At 35.7% G+C, this 22500-nt stretch overlaps 2 protein-coding genes across 3 annotated transcripts in view; both read right to left on the reverse strand.

The window, feature by feature from the left end:
- The window catches only part of LOC115210431, a 68938-nt gene that overhangs the window by 39656 nt on the left and 6782 nt on the right, over positions 1 to 22500 (reverse strand). The window contains exon 2 of one of the 2 annotated variants that reach the window (XM_029779034.2): positions 10763 to 10808. In XM_029779034.2, coding sequence (XP_029634894.1) covers positions 10763 to 10805 — 43 coding nt within the window. In that variant the 5' untranslated portion in view covers positions 10806 to 10808. Of the gene's footprint in view, positions 1 to 10758; positions 10809 to 22500 lie in introns of both variants that reach the window. The other variant, XM_036501978.1, reaches the window with a different exon arrangement.
- Positions 12580 to 22500, reverse strand: part of LOC118763177 (zinc finger protein 239-like) — a 73281-nt gene continuing 63360 nt past the window's right edge. The window contains exons 8-9 of the mRNA XM_036502624.1: positions 15976 to 15983; positions 12580 to 12663 (exon numbers count right to left, since the gene is read on the reverse strand). Of these exons, the coding sequence (XP_036358517.1) occupies positions 12580 to 12663; positions 15976 to 15983 (92 nt within the window). The remainder of the gene's footprint in view (positions 12664 to 15975; positions 15984 to 22500) is intronic.

The raw sequence follows: 22500 nt of genomic DNA on the forward strand, positions 1-22500 counted from the left end.
AATGATAATAATAATAATAATGATGATAATAATAATAATAATAATAATAATAATAAAACTACCACAATCGGACTGGCCAAATACCTTGAAGCAACCAACGATTGGATGCTAAAATTTGTTGAAAAACATGAAAGACTGAAAAACCTTCACTCTATTCTCAAAGAGAGCAAAAGATTTGCTGCTGATCTCTTAGATACCCACCAGATCGATCAGGCTGAAGGAAATGCGCCAACTGCAGCTACAAAGAAAATAAAATTAATTGCAAAGACAAAAGCACATGAAAAATTAGCTAGCAGATGGGAACAGAAACCTCTCCATGGCAAGTATGTGGCCCGTAGCAAACAAGCTGATGTCAACCAGAAACACACGCACCAATGGTTACGAAGCTCAGGGCTAAAAGCAGAGAGTGAAGGTTTCATATTAGCTGCTCAAGACCAAAGCTTATTAACCCGGAACTACCAAGCCAATGTGATAAAAAATGGAGCTGGCCCAAAATGCCGATTCTGTAACAATGAGATTGAAACAATAGACCACCTAATCTCAGAGTGTAGAGTCTTAGCACCTGCAGAATATAAAGCAAGACATGACAGAGTCGGCCAGTATTTACATTGGACAATATGTCGGCATTATAAAATCAAAACCGCCGACAAATGGTATAAACACCATCCTGAAGCTGTGACTGAGGGAGAAAATGTGTCGATTCTATGGGACTTCCCCGTACAGACCGACAAGACTATAAAAGCTAATAAACCGGATATTATTATAAAAGATCAGACAAAAAAGGTGAGTTTATTAATTGACATGATTATTCTTTGCGATCACAATATAGCGGTGAAAGAATTTGACAAGATTAGTAAATATAAAGACTTGCTAATAGAAATTGAACAACTGTGGCATCTCAAGGCAACTACAGTACCAGTGACTGTAGGATCTCTAGGAATAATGAAAAAAAGGTACTGAAACCTATTTGAAAATGATTCCCGGCTTACCATCCCTACAGGAAGTGCAAAAAATCGTATTAACTGGAACGGCTCATGTACTGAGAAGAGCACTATCGCTGTGAATATAACATCCATCCATGAATTTATTTATTTATTTATTTATTTATTTTTAAATATATATTTTATCTGTGAATTTGCGTGTGTAATCTGGGAATGCATACAATAAGCTTCTCTGCCCTAGGTGTATGGAAAACACTCGGCGAAAAATGGAAGAAAATTTGAAGAAAGAAGGAAAAAACATAATAATAATAATAATAAAAATAATTATTATAATAGTAGCAATAACAATGATAACAACAACAACAATAATAATCATAATAATAATAATAATTATCATCATCATCATCATCATCATCATCATCATCATCATTATTATTATTGTGTGAGAGAGCAGTGCATGACATCAAAGTGACACTGGGGTAAAATATACGAAGCCCAGTATACCAATCATGACTACCCGTCTGATAAGGGTATACTAGGCACATGCATCACAACCAATTGTGCGCGACATGGTGATCTCATATCAAGATAAACAGCACACGATCTTGCAGATGGGGCCCAGTTAGAATTTTGTTCTGGTCGAGTAGCCCAAATCCCTCAAAAGGTCCCTGAATAAGGATTGTTTAAGGATGTTGAACAAAACACCCATGTTTCCAGAAGTGAATTATCCAAACCATCAAGAATTCCTTTCAACAAATGGCTATGATGCTCCCCCACTACTTCTGCTCGTGATCAGAGATTTACATATCGTCAGCCACTAAGGGGCATGGTCAACTGGTTAAGGTCAAACAACTGACAAGCAAATCTGTGGTATTGAGCAGAATATTTGCTGTAGCCCATCTCTTCCAATCAGTTAAGATCAGAATCCACGAGAACCACTGCCTGGTACTGCATCAGGGCATATAATAATAATAATAATAATAATAATAATAATAATAATAATAATAATGATAATAATAATAATAATAATAATAATAATAATAATAGTAATAATAATAATAATAATAATAGTAATAATAATAATAATAATAATATAATAATAATAATAATAATAATAATAATAATAGTAATAGTAGTAATAGTAGTAATAATAGTAATAATAATAATAATAATAATTATTATTATTATTATTATTATCATTATTATTATTATTATTATTATTATTATTATTATTATTATTATTATTATTATTTGACTTTCGCTTTGTATTTGTACAATTTGACTCCAAGTCTCACCCAGAGACCTGAAAAGACATGTTAGAAGTTCTTGTTGGTGTTATGCCTCGGGTGTCATATATTTGGTTTTGTACATAGTACACTACCTCCCCACCAATTATTATCATGGAGCAGATCCAGTTTTTTGCAAATTACCCAGTGAATATATTGAGCATCTCTATCATGCCTGTTGAGATACTCTGTAGGCTCAAGAAGACAACATGATCGCTTCGATCCTGTTTCTTGCATTCAGCTCTCTCTTGAGGATTGCACCTGCCCTGCGATAACATTCCCTTCTGATCATTTCCCTCATCATCGAATATTTGATTCCATCCGTAGCTCTCCGCTGGCTCTAATTCCTTTATGACATTCTGTTGGTCAAGATTAACGCTGCATGTTTCTGTCATGTTTCCTTTGATAAAGGTGACTTTTGCACATTTATGGAGGCCAAATTTCATCATGCCATCAGTGTGTTGTTTAACACTCGCTAGTAAGCGCTGTAGTTGTTGATCGTTTCTTGCAAAGAAATTTCAATCATCCATATAAAAGTGAGGATTTATATTTTTATCAAATATTTTATAGCCATACCAGCAGTGTTACCCAGTGTTGCCCGAGTTACATACAATTGAAGAATTAGACTTTTCTGTTATATTTTCTGTAATGAACTGGAATACCTATGTTTCGAATTTCATCAAAATTCCAGATGAGGGTTATTTCCCTCTTTACACACCCAAGCAAAATTGTAATCGTGCCACATGTATCCCATACTACTGATTTTTATGCGCATATTCCAAAAGGATTTTGCTCCTGAAAAATGGAGGTCATGGAGCTCTAAAATGTGAGAGTTAAGGCCCCTGTTGGGGGTGGGAATCTTAATGTCAACCAGAGAAGTTGAATTGTTGAAAATCTTTTTAACTTGGGTCTTATATCTATTGTTTGAATTTCTTTGAAATAGGAAATATATTCCGACTGGGTTTGAAAAAGTGAGCAAAGCTACAGGAAACCAAAAGACGAATGATCACAATGAGCAGTCAGCTACAGTACCTTAGTCGTTACCACTCCCAATGTAGTATTCCTCACTATGCAGGTGACAGGCACAGCCGTAAGATGCATTACGAATCTATAGCAATTGGAAGGGCGTGACCCAACTGAAATAAACATTAACAACTGTGTGACGTGAGGGCTAAGGAGGAATGAAAGTTGGAGTTTGCAAATGACCACTATACTGATACGTAACTGGACAGAATAAATATACAATCTATAAATGTCTTTGAATAACCAGCCACTCATCTGGGAAGGCCTTGAAATCAATGTTACCATGTGGGGACTATGTGTGACCCAGTGATAATAAAAAGACTGAAAGGAGATCTGCAATCAAATAACTTTACTCAACACTTTGCAACTGAATCAGTGGAGGCAAAGATGCCTCTCATTTACTTGACAATTTATGCAGCACATAGCAGAAATCACAATCTAAGTGTATGTCAAAGCAAACTCTTACACTGTTGTAACATTGGGTTACAAATAATGCTCATCTTCTATGCTCAGATGACCCCAAAGCTTCCAAGACTACAACTATTCGTCTTTGCTTAGATAAAATGACAAAATTGTGAGTGTTAAGTCCCCATGAAGGGGTCTTTCTAACTTGTAAGAAGATGAAATTTTATAAATATTACTTCATTTGTATCTAATATCTATGGTTAAAATTTCATCAACAGCAAAAATATATGAATTGTCATGGGGGTTGTGGCCCTTATGCATAGAATATAATTTCCAAATTTCGTAAAGATCCATTCAGTACTTTTGATTTAGTTTTGGATCATAAAAGAAATGACTAAAATTTGGGTGTCTTAGAATCCTCATGTGAAGTGGAAACTTTGAGAATACTTCTTGATGTGTGTCAATTACCCATGGTTGAAATTTCATCAACATCGAAAATTTATGAATTTTCTGCCCCTTTAAGCCATCTGAAATTCAAACCAAACATATTGCATTGAATCTAAGTTTCAAATATCATAAGGATCCATTGAGTAATTTTGTTCCAAGAAATTGTATGAAACACACAGCATTACCCTTCTCCCTAGGCTTCGATTTTGTGTTCCAAATTTCATTATGATCAGTGCAGTAGTTTTCGAATGTATAAGTAATACACGAACACATAAAGACATTGTCTTTGATATAATAAATATGATTGTACACATATACATACATGTATATATATATATGTATATACATATGTGTGTGTGTGTGTGCGTGTGTGTGTGTGTGTGTATGTGTTATATATATATATATATATTATATATATATATATATATATATATATATATACACACACACAAAATTAAATTGATAGATACAACTGAGTGGGCAAACAAAAATATGAGACACAGCGTAGTGCTTTTTTATGTTGATAAATCTGGTACTTATTTTATCAGTTTCTTCTTATGAACCAGTAAGTTATGGGGATGTAAATAAACGAACAGCAGTTGTGAAGCAATGATGAGGGTGAAACACAGAAACAGAGTTACACACATACATTTAAATATATACATACACATATATATACGATTGATATCTTTAAGTTTCTGTCTACGAAATCCATATATATATATATATATATATATATATATATATATATGTATGTATGTATGTATGTATGTATGTATGTATGTATGTATGTATGTACACACACACACAAAGATAAATTGTGTGGGCAAATAAAAATATGAGATACTGCCTAGTGGTTTGTTTTGTATTTTGATAAGCCTGATACTTATTCTATCAGTTTCTTCTTGTGAAACCAGTAAGTTATGGGGATGTAAATAAACGAACACCAGTTGTGAGGTAGTGATGAGGGAGAAACACAAAGACACACACACAGACTTACATATATATATACATACATATATATACGACTGATTTCTTTCAGTTTCTGTCTACAAAAATCACTGACAAAGCTTTAGTTGGTCTGAGGCTATAGCAGAAGGCACATGCCAAGTCACCACACAGTGGAACTGAACCCAGGACCATGTGTTTTGAAACGAAGTTTGTTACCACACGGTCACACCTGCACCTATGTATGTATGTTTGTGTGTATGTGTGTATATATGTATGCATATATATATGTGAATATACATGTGTACATATTACATGTACATCTATATATATATACATCTACACGTATACATGTATACATATACATCTTTATGTATAGAAATAAATGTATACATATACAGCTATACACACACACACATACATAGGTGCAGGTGTGGCTGTGTGGTAACGAACTTCGTTCCAAAACGCATGGTCCTGGATTTAAATTTAAATTTAAAATGATAAGGGTAAGAAATTGAATATTAATTTGATTAATATGAATTGTAAACCAGTGGTGTAGCATATAAGACCATAGCGGATCTTCTTCTAGCAAAATGGATGTCCACTGTTAATGGTTCATCCCTCTTATATAATAGTTTGACTTTAATAGTTTCAGTATTAAAGTGAAAGTATCTGACATTACAATAGAGAAATGTTTTTGTTTCACTTTTAACACGTAATACTGAAATAGTGGAGAAGATATGATATTGCTGTGGGCTCGCCCTAGGCAAGAAGTTAGAAATGTTTTGCCCATGACACTACATGGACCCTAAGTAAGGCATGTGTAAAATTTGAATGAAATTGGTTGTGTAGTTCACAAGTTTTAGGGATTCACACAGACAGACAGACAGACAGACATACATACATTCTCAGTTTTATATATATAGATTGTACATCAACGAGAAATTCCGAGAGAGGTATTAAGGCTAGACAAAACAGGAGTGGTGACAGAGAGTCAACCTGGAAAATACCAAATGAAATTCTTACCTCCCCAGCATTAAGAGATTCATTGTCGCTGTTCAAAATCTGAGTGGTTCTCCATGATCTTATACTTACAGAGAGGAATTATCGCAGAGTAGGTGCTATTTTATACATTTCCAGACATTTCTTAACCCAGCTATGTAGTAGACTATCAAAGGCGTTTCTATAGTCTATCCAGTCTATCGAGAATATTTTGTGTCGTTTGTGACAATCTTCTAAGATCATCTTATTGATGAGTAGCTGAATTTTACAACCGCAGGACACGTTTGCATCCTTTTTGCTCATTTGGGAAAAGGTATATTCAGTCAAAACAGATGTTAGCATTTTGCACATTGTTGTTAAGATGGTTATGGTCTATATTTTTTTGGTTCATTTGTTTCTTCATTTTTTTAAAGTAGGAATGCAACACCAGTAACTAGCCAAGAGGGAATCATACTAAGTTGTTGCAAACCACTGTGGTAAAGTTTCGTTTGAATTTCGTGACTCTCTGGACAGGCATTCAACCAGAAATTAGGAATTTTATCAACTTCTGGAGACTTCCTTTTGCTGGACTTCCTGAGAGCAGATCTTACATCCTCACACTTTTGCTCTTCTAAATTAGTAGATATTCTCTCAATCGAAGGGGCCTTTTTATTGTGTTTTGTTTCTTCTGGCCAAAGTTTATTCCAAAATTCCTTCACTTCTTTTGATGTGACAGATTTCACTAAAACTGGTATTTCCCTATCTTCCTGTAAAACTATTTTGTCCTTGAAGTATCTAACTCGCTTTTCATACGCTGCTATGCAGGCAGCTTTAGCACAGACCTTTTGCTGGAGAGTTTCTATCGTGGTATCGATTTCAAGTATGGTTTTCGTATTATATTTCTTCTTTAATTTTCGGACTTTTGTTGGTCTGATAGTCTTGTCAAAGTTATGGTCTATTAAACATTCTACATCAGATCTAAGTAGCTGAATTTGGTGTTGAATACGCTGTTGCCAAGTAGGCTTTTTATGGGAATGTCGCCACGTTCTAATCTTTCACCACATTAGCTGAAATTATATCCTTATGTTCATGGCGGATTTTACCAATTATTTTCAGGTTTTGGTTAGAATTGCGAATTTTTATGAGCGCGTCACGTTCATTTATACTGCTTTCTTTAATTTTCAAACATTCAATCATGATCGGATTTTTTTAGATTATGTAGTTCTGTTGGGTCAATTTCTGCGTGACTTTCTTCATCTATCTGGTTTTCCTCTGCCTTAGTGTTTATGGTTGTTTCACAGTATTTCATTTTGCTCATCACTTACATCAACTCTTTCTTTCATTACTACATTTTCATAAGACCTTGCCTTATTGAGATGGTATTTAAGGACATAAGGAGCCTCATGCCACTTATGACATAGTCTCCTCGCCCTCACCTTTTATTTATTGCTTTATTTACTTCTTCATTTAATTTTCCCCTGTAACAGTCTTAGCTTGCCCTTGGTTTTAAATGTAACTGACCAATTGTAAAGATGACTGGACTTTGGTCAATTCCATTACGGACAACAGGTGGTTGGTCTCTAGAATATTTCGGTAAGTACACAATTATAACAACATACAGCTATGGATAAATATTAATTAGCTCTATTTACGAAATAACAAGTTCTACCCTTTTACTAGACTTCCTGGCGATTCCTGTTATACTTAAGTTTTATTTTATTATTAGTTATACACCCTGGTGCCCCTATAAAGAGATTAACCCACCAAATATCTTTCTATCTAGATTATTTCAGAGTTTACTCTTTTGCCCATCGACTTCAAGCTTTACACTGCAAAATGGTTTGATTCTAATTTCATTGAGCTTTCCCCATCTCGAGACTCTGCTCTCTCCTCTTCCCTCTTCTTGTCTTTTATTTTATGCATTTGTATTCAAACTGACGAAGCTCCATGTACCAGATCGGATGTACTATAAAGATGACGAATATTATTTTCGGAATTCTTTCTGACTACCGACTGACATTGGTAGGTGAAACGGCCGTAAGCAATGTTAAGGTCTTATATTAAAATTAATTAGACGATGTTGGTCCGTTTGTTTGTTTGTTGATCAAAGGTTTCTCCATTTTCTGCTTATTATATATATATGTGTTTGTGTGTGTGTGTGTGTGTGTGTTGTGTGTGTGTGTGTTGGTGTAAATATACGTATGTATGTATGGATATATATGTGTGTGTGGATATACGTATGTATGTATGTGTGTATATATATATGTGTATGTGTGTGTAGACATACGTATATATGTAAGGATATATATATGTGTGTGTGTGTGTGTGTGTATGTGTGTGTGTGTGTTGGTGTAAATATACGTATGTATGTGTATATATGTGTGTGTGGATATACGTATGTATGTATGTGTGTATATATATATGTGTATGTGTGTGTAGACATACGTATATATGTAAGGATATATATATGTGTGTGTCTGTGTGGATGTATGTATGCGTGGATATACGTATGTATGTGTATATATATATGTGTGTGTGTGTGTGTGTGTGTATGTGTGTGTGTGTGTGTGTATGTGTGTGTGTGTGTGTGTGTACGTTATGCTTCTATCAGTTTCCCTCTCCGAAATTTACTAACAAGTGTGTGGTTGGCCCGATGTTACCACGCATCGGGACTGAACCCGCAACTATGTGGTTAGGACCCAACCTTGTCAATACAAGACTAGGAATTCACCTGTTTTCTGAAGAGTAGTATTGTGGGGTGTAAAAATGAGTGGGCATAGTATGAAAAATGCTTCGGCGCTCTGGGCATCAGAACAGGGATTGTGCAAGGCGATAACCTATCTTCTTTGCTTTTTGTTCTCTACATCATCCCGCTGACCTCGGTTCTTAGGAAAATGAACCTAGGATATCAGCTAAAGGGGAAATCGCAATCAATTAGCCACATCCACTACATGGATAATTTGAAACTGTATGGCAAAGTGGAAGCACAAGTGAGTTCTTTGGTGAAAACAGTTCACTGTTTCTGTTATGGTATTAGAATTGAAGTGTGTTATAATGTTCCTGAAAAGAGGGAAGGTACGGATCCTAAGAGGGATAGAATTACTTAATAGAGAACTGATTAAACTAATTGAAAGCTGATACTTTCCATCATACCCAGCAAAAGAAGCTGAGAGTGGAAATCACAGCCTGCAAAGAGCAAAGACGTGGCATTTGCAAATACCACAACGGGTCACCGAGAAGGAAAACTGCAGAATCTTGTGGGATAAAATGTTCCAGTGCGATAACCTGTCCAGACATCGTAAATCGGACATTCTTGTGGTGAGTAAAAAGCGAAGAAAAGCCTGCATGATAATCGACAGATGACATGCTCCGATGACAACAGGGTCAATGGGAAACAAGAGGAGAAAACTAAACAACTTTGACGAAAAAGCATGGTGCAAGTGTGAAGGTAGAACATCTAAAAACGTCAGCATTGTTTAGAACTGCTAGATTTCTTCGCAAGGTTCTTGAAAGATGGCCAGTAAATACGCGTCACCTTAATCTGCTGGCTCCGGGCAGCTGACACTTTCCGTCATACCCAGCTATACCGGGCTTCCCATTCAAAAACAAATCTAATCTAATAACATCGATAGAATTGGATAAAGGAACCCGTGGAAGACTTGCAGGAAGCGGTTTTTTAATGAAAAAATTTTTTCAAAAAACCCAAATTTTACTGCCATACAAAGCACAGTTTCTCCTACGCACGGTGTCTCAATGAAACATGTGCGAAACACACGTGCGATATCAACACCGGAAAGTTTACAAATTATAAAATAGAATGGAACAAAATAGTACTCCATAAATTGTGTAATTACGCATACACTGGAATGTCTACTCAATCATATATACATTTTGATACCCATAGGACTACACATATATCTCAATGTTTACACAACTACGGGAAATTTACAGGACAAACATTCACGCATATGAAAACCTGTGTCACAAACGAGACAACAACAATTTTTTTTCAAACTAACACAGAGTGAACAAGTCATAAGTTTAAAAACACCACAAAAAAAACTATGCTCGGATATAAATGTATCAACAAAAAGAATACAGACGAATACAGATCTATTAGCCTTAAGAAACTACGCTACTAGCAATGTTTGTATGCAGAGAGCTCAGTTTGTATGCAGAAAATTTCGACAAAGGAAATTGGAAAGAATTCGATATGAATTGTGAATTTCCCCAAGAGTAGGAGGAGAAAGATTAGGATCACCCAGGGAAGAATGTGACAGAGGGTTAATATCAGTAGAAGAATGTGTGGAATTTGCTAGATTAGATATAGACTCTTATTTAGAAACTAGTGGAAAATATTTCATTAGAAACTGTTAGTTTAATAGTAGGAGGTAGAGAAACCAAAATCCAAAGGAAATTAAAAACCAGAGAAAGAAGGAACTTGCAAGAGAAGGCATTGCATGACAGATTCCCAAAGAGGGTTGCAAGAAATAGTAGCAGTGAGATATGGTTATGATTGCAGATATGAAGGCTGAGACAGAAAGTTTGTTCGTAGCAGCACAAAATTAAGCATTGAGGACTAATTGAATAAAAGTACTGGGTCAATTCATTAAATTAGAAGATTTTGAAAGCGTTGCCAAAACCTGACCGCGGTCGAATGTATGAAACAAGTAAAAGGGGAAAATGAAACGAATATAATGTTGGGAGAATAATTAAAGAATACTAACTTACACAGGTGTATCATCAAAAACAGGGTTACTGCAAACTTTTCCATTATCTGAAAATTAAAGAATTGTCAGCAGTTCAGAAATGAAAATATCTCAGTTAAAACATGACATACGATGGTTTCAAATTGTGGCACAAGGCATGTAGTTTGCATGGAGGGGCTAAGTCGTTTAGATCGATCCCATTTTCACCTAGTACCTATTTTTAAACACCGAACAAATGAGAGGCAGAGTCGCCCTCAGCAGAATGTGAACTCAGGACATAAAGACGGATGAAATGACGTTGAGTATTTTGACCGGCGTGGTAACGATTCTGGTTTCAAATATTAGCACAAGGCCCGTAGTTTATGGGAGGACAAAAGACGGTTAGACCGACCCAAATGATTCAATGGTATTTATCTTATTCACTTCAAAATGCGTTAACATCTCGAGGTAAGGAGACACGTCAGAGGGGAGAGGAAGAGGCCTGACAGAATGACAATTTTCCCGTGCTCTGACAGAACCCTCATATGGGATGCCACATGCTGTGACAGCTTCTTAGCATAATGCCGCTAAGTATTTTGCCCGGCGTTCTTACGATTCTGCCATATAAAATATCAATAATAATGCTAATAATAAAAATGGTTCCGAATTTTGGTAAAAGGCAAGCAGTTACTAGTGAGGGTATAAGTTCATTATATCTATCCTAGTGTTCATGTGGTGCTTATTTTATCGGCGTCGAAATGATGGAAGGCAAATTCAACGTCGGTAAAATTTGAACTCAGAAAGTGAAGACAGACGAATGTCGCTAACATTAGTGATAACATTCCTACTCCCTCCTACGGACGACACAAAACCCCCAAAAACCACTGGGCTATCTCTTGTTTCATGACCATGTTCATAATACTTGCATCTCTCCTAAGAGAACGTATCAATTTCTCTATGAAAACAACATTGTTCCTCTTGAACAAAAATGGTGCAAAAGAAACGCATTCGGCTGCAAAGACCAGCTATAAATAAACTGCATGATACTCGAAAATTGCTCTTCCGAAAAACGAATTCGTAGCACAGTGTGGATTGACTATCATAAGGTTTCTGACAGCACTAGATATCTACAAGGCCTCTCCTTTCTGAAAAGGTTTTCTGCAGTACAGTGTGCGACTGAGAACACAAAATTATTTCTCAACCAAGAAAGAGGCTTGTATGTCTCAGAGAAAATCAAGTGATCATGGAATATTCCAGAGTGATTCACTCACACTTGTTCTCTTCTGTCTTTCACTCACTCCATTGTCCGACGAGCTGAATAGAACAATCTACGATGTAAAATGTTGGACAAGATCATCTCACACTTATATGAAATTATACGCGAAAGATGACAGGGATCTGAAAGGGCCACGAGTACCTGTGAGAAAATTCAGTGATGACATCAATATGGAATCTGGCATTGACAAGTGTGCAAAAGCGTCGATCAAACGTGGCAAACTGACTGCAAATACCGCCACACAAATTGATCGTGCTACAGCTATCAAGGAGCTGGAACAAGACGGCTCCTATAAGTATCTTGGGATACACGAAGAGAAAGGGGTTCAATGAAAGAGAACATCAGGAAAGAGTGTTATAGACGTATCAATATGGTTCTGAATAGAGAACTGAATTCTCAGAATTGATTTGCGTTTACAAACTCCCTGACGGTATCAGTTGTCCATTAATGTCATCAAATGGAAGCTGAGTGAACTCGAGCGTATAGACATAAAGACTAGGAAACTGCTGATATCAAACAGGACGGACCACCCAAAATCCGACGTCCGACGGCTCTATCTCCCACGAAAAGAAATTGGCAGAGACCTAGTCCAACTTAAAATATCCTATAAGACGACCAAGATAGCAGTTGAAGTGTACATCCAAGGTAACACCGACTGGATGACACAGCTGGAAAATAAAAACAACACGAACTGATCAAGGAACTGCATTCAATCTCAAAGAAGGCGTATAAATGCAGACGAGAGCTGACCCTCCCTGATAATGATCTTGAGAAGGAGGTTACAGATCCCATAAAGACAAGAGCCAAATAGGAATGCTTGTATGAAATATCAAGACGGAAAGAAAAGCGAACGTCAAGCACAATGAAGTAGACACAAAGTATAAACTCTACAGTGACATACTTGGCTCAGTCCTTGCCCCAACAGAATATAAAACCAGGGATGACCGAGTTGGCCAATACTTACACTGGAACGAATGCCGTCACAATGGTGTCGCACACCCTAAGAGCTCAGAGAGAGAATGTCACCGTCTTATGGGATTATGGGATACATAAATACATGCACACAAATGCCAACAGACACACATCGCCATCACAAACCAAAGCCAAAAGACATGCCTGTTGATGGAGATGACAGTGTCTAGTGATATAAACATCACAGCAAAGTTTAGTTACTAGGAATTCATGCAATATCTTAAATGTTAACATCCTGTATATATACCCTGTGTGTCTCTATGTCTATGTACACAAATTTGTGTGTGTGAGTGTATATATATTGTCTTGGCTTAACAGACCTCATCGTTTTGTTTTTACTGTTTTGTTCTCATTGTTCTGTCTTTTACTGTTTTTACTTTTTTATTGTTTTTACTGTTTTGTTCTCGCTGTCCTGTTCTTGTTACCTCTTTCACCCTCCGCAAAAAATCCCAAACTTTATTTAATTTGCTTTGCGGGAAGGATGTTTCAACGAAGCCGCGTCTTGTCCTTACATTCGTAACGCGGAGTAGACGAAACAGGGACAACTGAAGAAGGGGAATATTCCTTGTGTTGTATGTCTTATTTCTCTGTTTTTTTCGTTGTTTGAAAAAAATTAGCTTCTATGCTTTTGTTTTTATGTTTTCGTTTCTCATTGTGTTCAACGTTTTTCTTTGGTGTCCTGTACCCATATATACATGTATATATACATATATATCTGGGTATGTACATATATATATATGTATATATCTATATATCTATATATAATTTATATCATTGTATATTTATAAATATATATATGTATATATATATATATGTATATATATGCATATATCTATTTATATATATTTATATAAATATGCATATATACATGCATATATGTATATATATATACTTATATATATATGTATATATATATATATATATATGTATATATATATATATTATATATATATATACATATATATATATATATATATATATATATATATATATATATATATATATATATATATGTATACATACTTATATATATATGCATATATCTATTTATATATATATATGTATATATAGTGTTATGTATATCTATATCAGTGCAAATGAGAAAATATAATGAAGGGAGAGAACTTAGAATGCTTTCTGACTGAAGCTTCAAAATCTGGTTGAAGGGAGATAATTGTTTTGTGATGAGAGTTGAAATGACGTTGCCGTGACAACTGTTCTCTTTTTAACGGATTGGCGTTTAACGGATAGAAAAGAGGAAGAGAAAAAGAAAGCTGAACAGGGATCGGACCGTTTACACCATATCTTTGAACAATCAAGTACTGGACATTAAATTCTTTGGATATTTATCTATTTGCAAATGGATCGCTAAGTTATCAATTATATTTTTTAATTGACTTATATAAAATACGTTTTTGTTACAATTTCATTCTTGATTGTTAATCCACTGATTTTACAATTTGGTCGTTGCGTTCAGAAGTTCACTTTTTTTTATACCTAAAAATTTGCCTGATCGTGAGAATACTAACATATATATATATATATATATATATATATATATATATATATATATATATATATATATATATATATATATATATAAAAGTGAGTTGTGGGGTATCGCACGAGTGGGATTATATAAGAAAAAAGGTTTGATATTTATATTATGTATGTATGTGTGCGTGTGTGTTGTGTGTGTGGTGTGTGTGTGTGGTGTGTGTGTGTGTTGTGTGTGTATGTGTGTTATATATGTGTGTATATTATATATAAACACATGTTATATTTGTGTGCTGTGTGTATATATTATATATGTGGGTGCGTTGTGTATGTGTGTGTGTGTGTTCTGTGTGTGTGTGTGTGCTGTGTGTATGTGGTGTGTGTTTGTATACTATGTGTGTGTGTGTATGTGTGTTGTTGTGTGTGTGTGTGTGTTTATATATATGTGTGTGACAAACAGACGCTATCTGACCAGCAGGCAAGGACACATCTATTCACACCCACATACTAACCTCCTGATAACCCCCAAACCATTGATGCTTGAAGGGGAAGTATACACCACACTGGGTACATATCTTTTTTTCTCTCAATTCAACCTTTCTGCTTAAACAAACAGGTCAGTAAAAACGTATTCTCGCCTTCAACTTAAAATATTCTGAGATGTATAAAAAATCCATTTTAATTTTTGCTGGCAAAAGACTGTATATATATATACCAAAGACTGTATATATATACATGTAATGTGACAATTTGCGACAACCAATAATTAACGCAACCAAATTTCCAATAATATATTTGTTTTATCCTTTTCTGCCAATTTTTCCAAATATTCTCATCACACTATTGAACTTCTCTGTTACCAAACACTATATTTATACATGTAATGTGACAATTATGTATAAAAAAACATTTTTGAATTCATAATATCCAATGTGACAATTATGTAAAAAACTTTTTTGAATGCATAATATTCAATGTGACAATTATGTAAAAAACTTTTTTGAACCCATATTATTCAATGTTACTTTTAATGTTACTTTTGACAATCTTTTACCAAAGAGTGAAACCGGTTAAGTAAATAAACATCGTTTAAATTGCATTTTCAAACCTTTTTTCTTATATATATATATATATATATATATATATATATACATATATATATGCTATGCTAAGAGCATGGACGATTGCTAGTGGCGATCCGCCGAACAACATCATCACTGCCGCGCTTAAGAACAATGGATTTCATAGAACCATTGACCAAATAGAACGAAAAAAAGGTGAATTTATCCCGTCTTACATGCTTATAAGACCACACATCAAAACATTGGATAACATAATTGAAAATTATTGAGGCAAGGCTGATGAGGATGAAGAGGACGAAAAAGAGAAGGAATCAGGAAGTCTCTGTGATCCAGGGGTTCCTCAGGAAAATGGATCTCCTACCCCGGTGAACGACCAGGTAGTGAAGGATAGGGGAGCCAAGGGAGAAGAAACCGGAAGCCCCCCTGTACCAGTGGTCCTACAAAGAAATGAGAAATTAGAAAAACAGAAGAAAAAAGGAAGGACCGAAAACAAAAATAAGGAGGGAAAGGGAAGAAAAGGCAAACAATCAAAGCTGAAACCCCAACCCACCACACAAACAGCAGAGAACCCCATGGAGGATCCGATGCCACCCAGTACACTTCAGGAAAGAAGAAATCTGGAAGGCACCGAAGAACCTGTAAATTCTACCTGCGGGGCAAATGTTGGCATGGGGAGGACGGCAAAAACTGCCGGTTCGCCCACCCGACACCCCGCCAGAACTTCAGGGGACTCAAAGAGAAGAGCTTTACTGAGGGAAGACAAGAAATGTCTCTCAGGAAAACTTTCAGAAAAGAAGCGTGCTCCTCAGATGTTCTGCGCAACGCAGCAGCTGAGCAAGAGTCTTTTTTATGCATGGCGCAAAGAATTGTCCGGCAGCTAACCTGGCTACACCAAGCACAGAGAAGCAACCCTACCCACCACTATGCAAGACCACCCCAGTCAACAGATACGGGATGGCCTCCCCTAATGCCTGCACAGCCGTCACCCCATTACTTTTACTAAATATTGGGGGCCTGTTGCATCAACATAGAAACAAAATTTCATTCCTGAGAGATCTTACTGCATGCACTCAAGCCCTATGCATAGAACTCAGAAATTCACCTCAGCCCTCATATAGAGGATGCAGAAGTACACATACCAAACTATGCCATACTGCAAACAGACAGAAGGGAAAGGAGCCATGGTGGAGTTGCTGTATACATCCGAGATGACCTCACACTCCAGGTCCGAATGACACTCAAATTCGGTATGTGACACTTTAATTGTATACATAAGACAACATAATATAGTCATATGCAATACATATTGCCCACCGGATGCTCCACACCACATAGGCAAGTTTGAAGATTGCCTCACAAGAATTAAAGAAATCCTCATGAATCTGGAACACCAAGTGACCATATTTCTTGTGGGTGATTTCAACTTCTCCGTGGTCAAATGGCCCGAAGGTCTCATACTCTCAGGAATGAATCAATCCAAGCAAGTACAGGTGGAGTCCCCGCTCAACCTCACCAACGCCTTATTCGTGGAGCAAGTTGTACTCAAACCAACTAGGGCGAATAACATTCTGGATCTCTGCTGCTTCACGAACAATATGGACATCATTCATGATGTGAAAGTGACACCGACATTAGTTTCGGATCACAACATAATAGAGCTGTCTATGTTTGGGCCAAAAGTAACCAGAGACATACAGCCTAAAAGAAGCACCCAAAATCTCTCCAATCTGAACTTCCACAAAGCAGATTGGAAATCGATCCAAAAAGAGATCCTCAGAGAGGACTGGCCGGAATGTTTCTCCACACCAGACATTGACATGAAACTAGAATCTTTCATGTCTTCTGTGCAAGCCGTATGCCAGAAATATGTCCCAGAGCACAAGGCCAAAACGAATAGGAGCAAGATTCCAAGAGACAGGAAGATTATCATGAGACGACGGACGAAGGTTGCAAATCATCTCAACCAACATCCCAAAAGTAGCGAAACGTCAGCCTAAAAACAACACTGATGGAGATCGAAAAAAGGCTGCAACAATCCTATGTGAGGGAGAAAGCAGACAAAGAAGCCTGGGTTATAAAAAACATTAAATCAAACCCAAAGGCCTTCTTTCATTACGTGAAAGAAACAGTCTCAGTACACTACAAGATAGAAACCCTCCTCCAAAAGAATGGCTCCCTCACAGACAGTCCAACTAAGATCAGTGAGATGCTGAATGACCAGTTCAAAAGTGTCTTTACTACCCCGTTGGAACACAGACAAGTGAACGAACCAGTGGACTCCTTTGGGGCCTCACCTATAACCAGCGAGGCGGTTACAATAGAATATATTGACATTAGCGAAGAAGATGTCCTACTAGCCATAGATGAAGTGGACACAAACTCAACTGCTGGTCCAGATGGTTTCCCAGCAATCCTCCTCAAAGCGTGTAAGCATGCCCTGGCAAAACCCCTCAAGATTCTCTTCCAGAGCTTTCTTACAAATGGCAAACTACCAAGCAAGCTGAAGGAGGGAATAATATGCCCAATACATAAAGGGAAAAGTAGAGCAGATGCCAAAAACTATAGGCCTATCTCTCTGACTTCACACATCAGCAAAGTCATGGTACGGATAGTCAGAAAGAAACTAATCGCATTCCTTGAGGAAAATAACTTGCTGAGTGATACCCAGCATGGTTTTCGACCAAGTAGGAGCTGCCTGACCCAGCTCTTACAGCATTATGACTGGGTGTTGAGGCAGTTACTCAACAAATCAAATGTGGACGTAATCTACCTTGATTTTGCAAAAGCTTTTGACAAGATGGATCATGGTATGATATCCCACAAACTGTGTGACCTCGGCATAGCTGGAAAACTTGGAGTGTGGTTACATGACTTCCTGAGAGATAGGAGTCAGGCAGTAGTGGTTAATGGAGCCACCTCTATGAACACACAAATAGTGAGTGGTGTTCCACAGGGCACTGTCTTGGGAATACTGCTTCTTATAGTGGCCCTCTCAAATATGCCCTCAAATGTCCGGATAGCCAGTCTAGCAAGCTATGCAGACGATACGAAAGTCTCGCAGAAAATACAGAACCCCAGCGATGTTGGACACCTGCAGCAGGAGTTGAACTCAATCTACAGATGGGCTGAGGATAATAATATGTAGTTTAATGCTGAAAAATTCCTGGCCCTGCGCTACCTCTTTCCAAGTGCACATTACCAGGATGGCGACAAAGTGCAGACGACTGGCTGGATGGATCCTAAAAACATTCAGAACCAGAGATAAGGAAACCATGATGATCCTCTGGCGGACATTTGTCCTCAGCCGCTTGAATTACTGCTCACAGCTATGGTCACCTACCAGTGTGAAATTAACAGCGGACCTTGAAGCAATCCAGAGAAGATTCAAAAAGAAGATCGTCTCTTTGCAACAGCTCAGCTACTGAGAAAGGTTGAAACAGTTAAGACTCTACTCCCTGGAGAGAAGACGGGAGAGGTATGCAGTAATATATGTCTGGAAGATCCTGGAAGGAATTGTGCCAAATTTTGGCATTGTAAGCTACACCAATGCGAGAACGGGACGACACTGCATAGTACCAAAGATCCCAGCAACGCCATCACGCTTCAGGACCAGCTTCTGCAACAGCCTGGGTTTCAAGGGCCCACAGCTTTTTAATATTCTCCCAAAGAGTCTGTGGAACTTGCACAAAGTGGATGTAGGGGTTTTTAAATCAAAGCTGGACATCTTCCTGTCGAGAGTCCCAGATGAACCTACCTCACGGCAAGAGGTGCAAATGAGAGTAGCTATATCAAACTCCATTCTTCACCAAGTGCCACATATTAGAGGAGGTTCTTCGTAATAACAGTGTAGCACAAAACGGCGGTGCATCATCATGGCCGCAGCTCTGAGCTGAAACAAGAATATATATATATATATATATATATATATATATAATATATATATATATATATATATATAATATATATATATATATATGTTTATATATGTATATATATATGTGTATACATATATATGTGTATATATGTATATATGTATGTCTATATACGTATATATATATGTGTGTGTGTGTATATGTATATATATATATATAATATATATATATATTATATATATATATATATATATACATGAATATATATATGTATGCATATATATGTATGTGTGTATATATATAAATATATATATCAAATAAAATTAAAAACAGAACACAATGGATATCGCGGTACACGTGTTTCAAGCTTTATAAACAATCTGTTATTACATCAGTGTATTATTGATATAAAAGATGGTTTAAAGCTCTCTTCAGCCGCAAACATTTTTAGTCCAAAGAATTACATCACAATATAAAAAATATCAAAATTACGTTCAATATTACCCATTATAATAGGTTTATCATATCTCCTTGAAAAAGTGTATTTGTAAAATTTCCTAACTGTATAAATGTATAAAGATTCATTGGGTTTCAAAAATCTACCCATACTGTATCACCAGTCAACATAGAGTGAATGTTAAATAGATTGGAATGAGTTTATATTTAATTTTCTTGTATAAGACAGGAAGGAAAATAAGATAGAAAGAAAAAAAAAATTGAGAGAAAAAAATAAAATTAAAAATTAAAAACTAAAACAATAAAAAATAAGAAATAAAGAGTAAGAGTACTGGAAGTGAAAGACAATAGAAGCAAAAGACAAGAGTAAAAGCAAAAATAATAAAAGTAAAAATAAGGATAATAAAGTTAGATCCACATATAAATAAGAATTAGCCAAATAAGAATAAAGTAACAAAAAAGAATATAAAAACAAACGAATTGAGAATATGAAGTAGAGTAAGAGATAAAGAGATACGATACTAAAGGGCTGAGAATAAGATTTTGGCTTTCATGGGATGGTAGTGGTCATAAATAACTTCTTAATTTTGACCACTACTTGAAATACTGAATGAGGTTGTAATTTGATATCGTTGTGATGAATGGTCAGTTTACACAAACCCCGCCACTAAAAGTTACTAGCTTTATAAGTTTATAGTATATGTATATGTGTGTGTATATACACGTACTCATACACACATATATATAAGCTAACATGCTTGAGCGTATACAAGTATGCCTCGTTATGCACAGCATTAAATACATAGAATTACACACACATCTCCACACATATCTACAGTTAAACCCTAGTAAGCATATACATACACTACTATATCCACCTATCCTTAAGTATATAGATATCTATACACACACACAAACACACACATATCTTTATACACACTGTATACGTATATAGCACATATTAATAGTGGAAATAAAGAGATTCCGAGTGATAGAGGGACTACTAACCTACTTAGTTGTGAAAAAATACCAAATGGAAAAGCATTCCATAAACCCAACAATTTAAACAATAATAAAATAAACAACAGCAGGAAATTAAATGCTAAAACTGGTGGGAAGCTTGAGTTAGATAATGATGGTAGTGAAGAGAAAGAAATGGTTACTCCTCCCTACATAAATATTAAAACCACTGGAAATGGGGACATATCTAACAATCAAGTCAAAACTCGGGGAGGGGGGCAGTAATAGAACAGTTAGATCCCGCCCTTACGCTGTAAGTTTGAAATTAAGGACTTCGTCTGGTTGAATATTCCTTACAACAGTGCCATATCCACAAACATATATAGGAAATTTATGGCTTGTTTAGAAAAAAACTTCCCTAATTCCCATGGATATAACAGAATCTTTTCCCCGTAAGATAGTTACAATCTCGTATTCTACTCTTCCCAGTATGGGTACCATCATAGCTAGATTAAATAAGAATATAAAATTAGCAAGAGGTGATAATAATAATAATAATAATAATATAATAATAATAATAATAATAATAATAATAATAATAATAATAATAATAATAATAATAATAATAGTAATAGTACTGTCAACAATAACATAAACACCCACAATGAGAATAGTAACATTAATGGTGATTTGGAAATTAGAAATGGTGGCGTTAATACTTCTAATATACACAATATAGACAGTAGCTCTGGTGCCTATACATAGAATTAGAAATTATTGATATGCCTGTTGATGTTGAAGCAGATTTGAATGATACTACAGTTGAAAGCGGGATAGATAATGGACACAGACATGAATAAATACACTCGATAGTAGTTGTATGATTAATAATAATAATGAGAATATAAATAATAATAACAACAATATGAATATCAATAATACTAATATTAATAGTAATAATTCTTCTAGTTGCAATTGTAGAGTTAGGTCCCACTGTCCGTTATTAGGACGATGTCTTACCCAGAACGTAATTTATAAATGTACAATCATAACTATAACTGGTAACTTTATATATATAGGATGTTTGATTAATATGAAAAAAAAAAGGATTTATAATCATTTTTTCTTTTAGACGTAAGCATAAGGCTAACTGTACGTCATTATCTAGTAAGTTTTGGGAACTGAAGGAAAGCGGGATTGAGCTTAGCCTTAAGAGGGAAATAATGAGGAAAGCACAGCCTTATAGAAATTTTAGATACGGTTGCGAGCTGTGCTCTATGGAAACATATGAGATTTATAAGCATAAGGACATGAGCAACCTGATTCACAATAGATTAGACCTAAGGGTATCATGTGTACATAGTGTCACCTGTACTTAGAAATATTTTCGAAATTAGCGTTTTATAAGTGTTATGCTTGGGCTGAATTGAGGGAAACTAACTTTTGATTTTTTCGGTGTTGTATCTAATAATATTTACCCTCTAGTATTATATATATAAAATTAATCATGTGATATTCAATTACATGAGGAATTAAAGTACACTGTGTATGATATAAGTTATATAGTATTGTAAGTTAGAGTGCTACATGGAGTTATTATACTATCCTATGAATATTCCTACCTAGTTAGTCTAACTTCATCATGGTTTTAGTAATTAAACTATGT

The sequence above is a fragment of the Octopus sinensis genome, linkage group LG4 (genome assembly GCF_006345805.1).
Source record: "Octopus sinensis linkage group LG4, ASM634580v1, whole genome shotgun sequence".
NCBI classification, from domain to species: domain Eukaryota; kingdom Metazoa; phylum Mollusca; class Cephalopoda; order Octopoda; family Octopodidae; genus Octopus; species Octopus sinensis.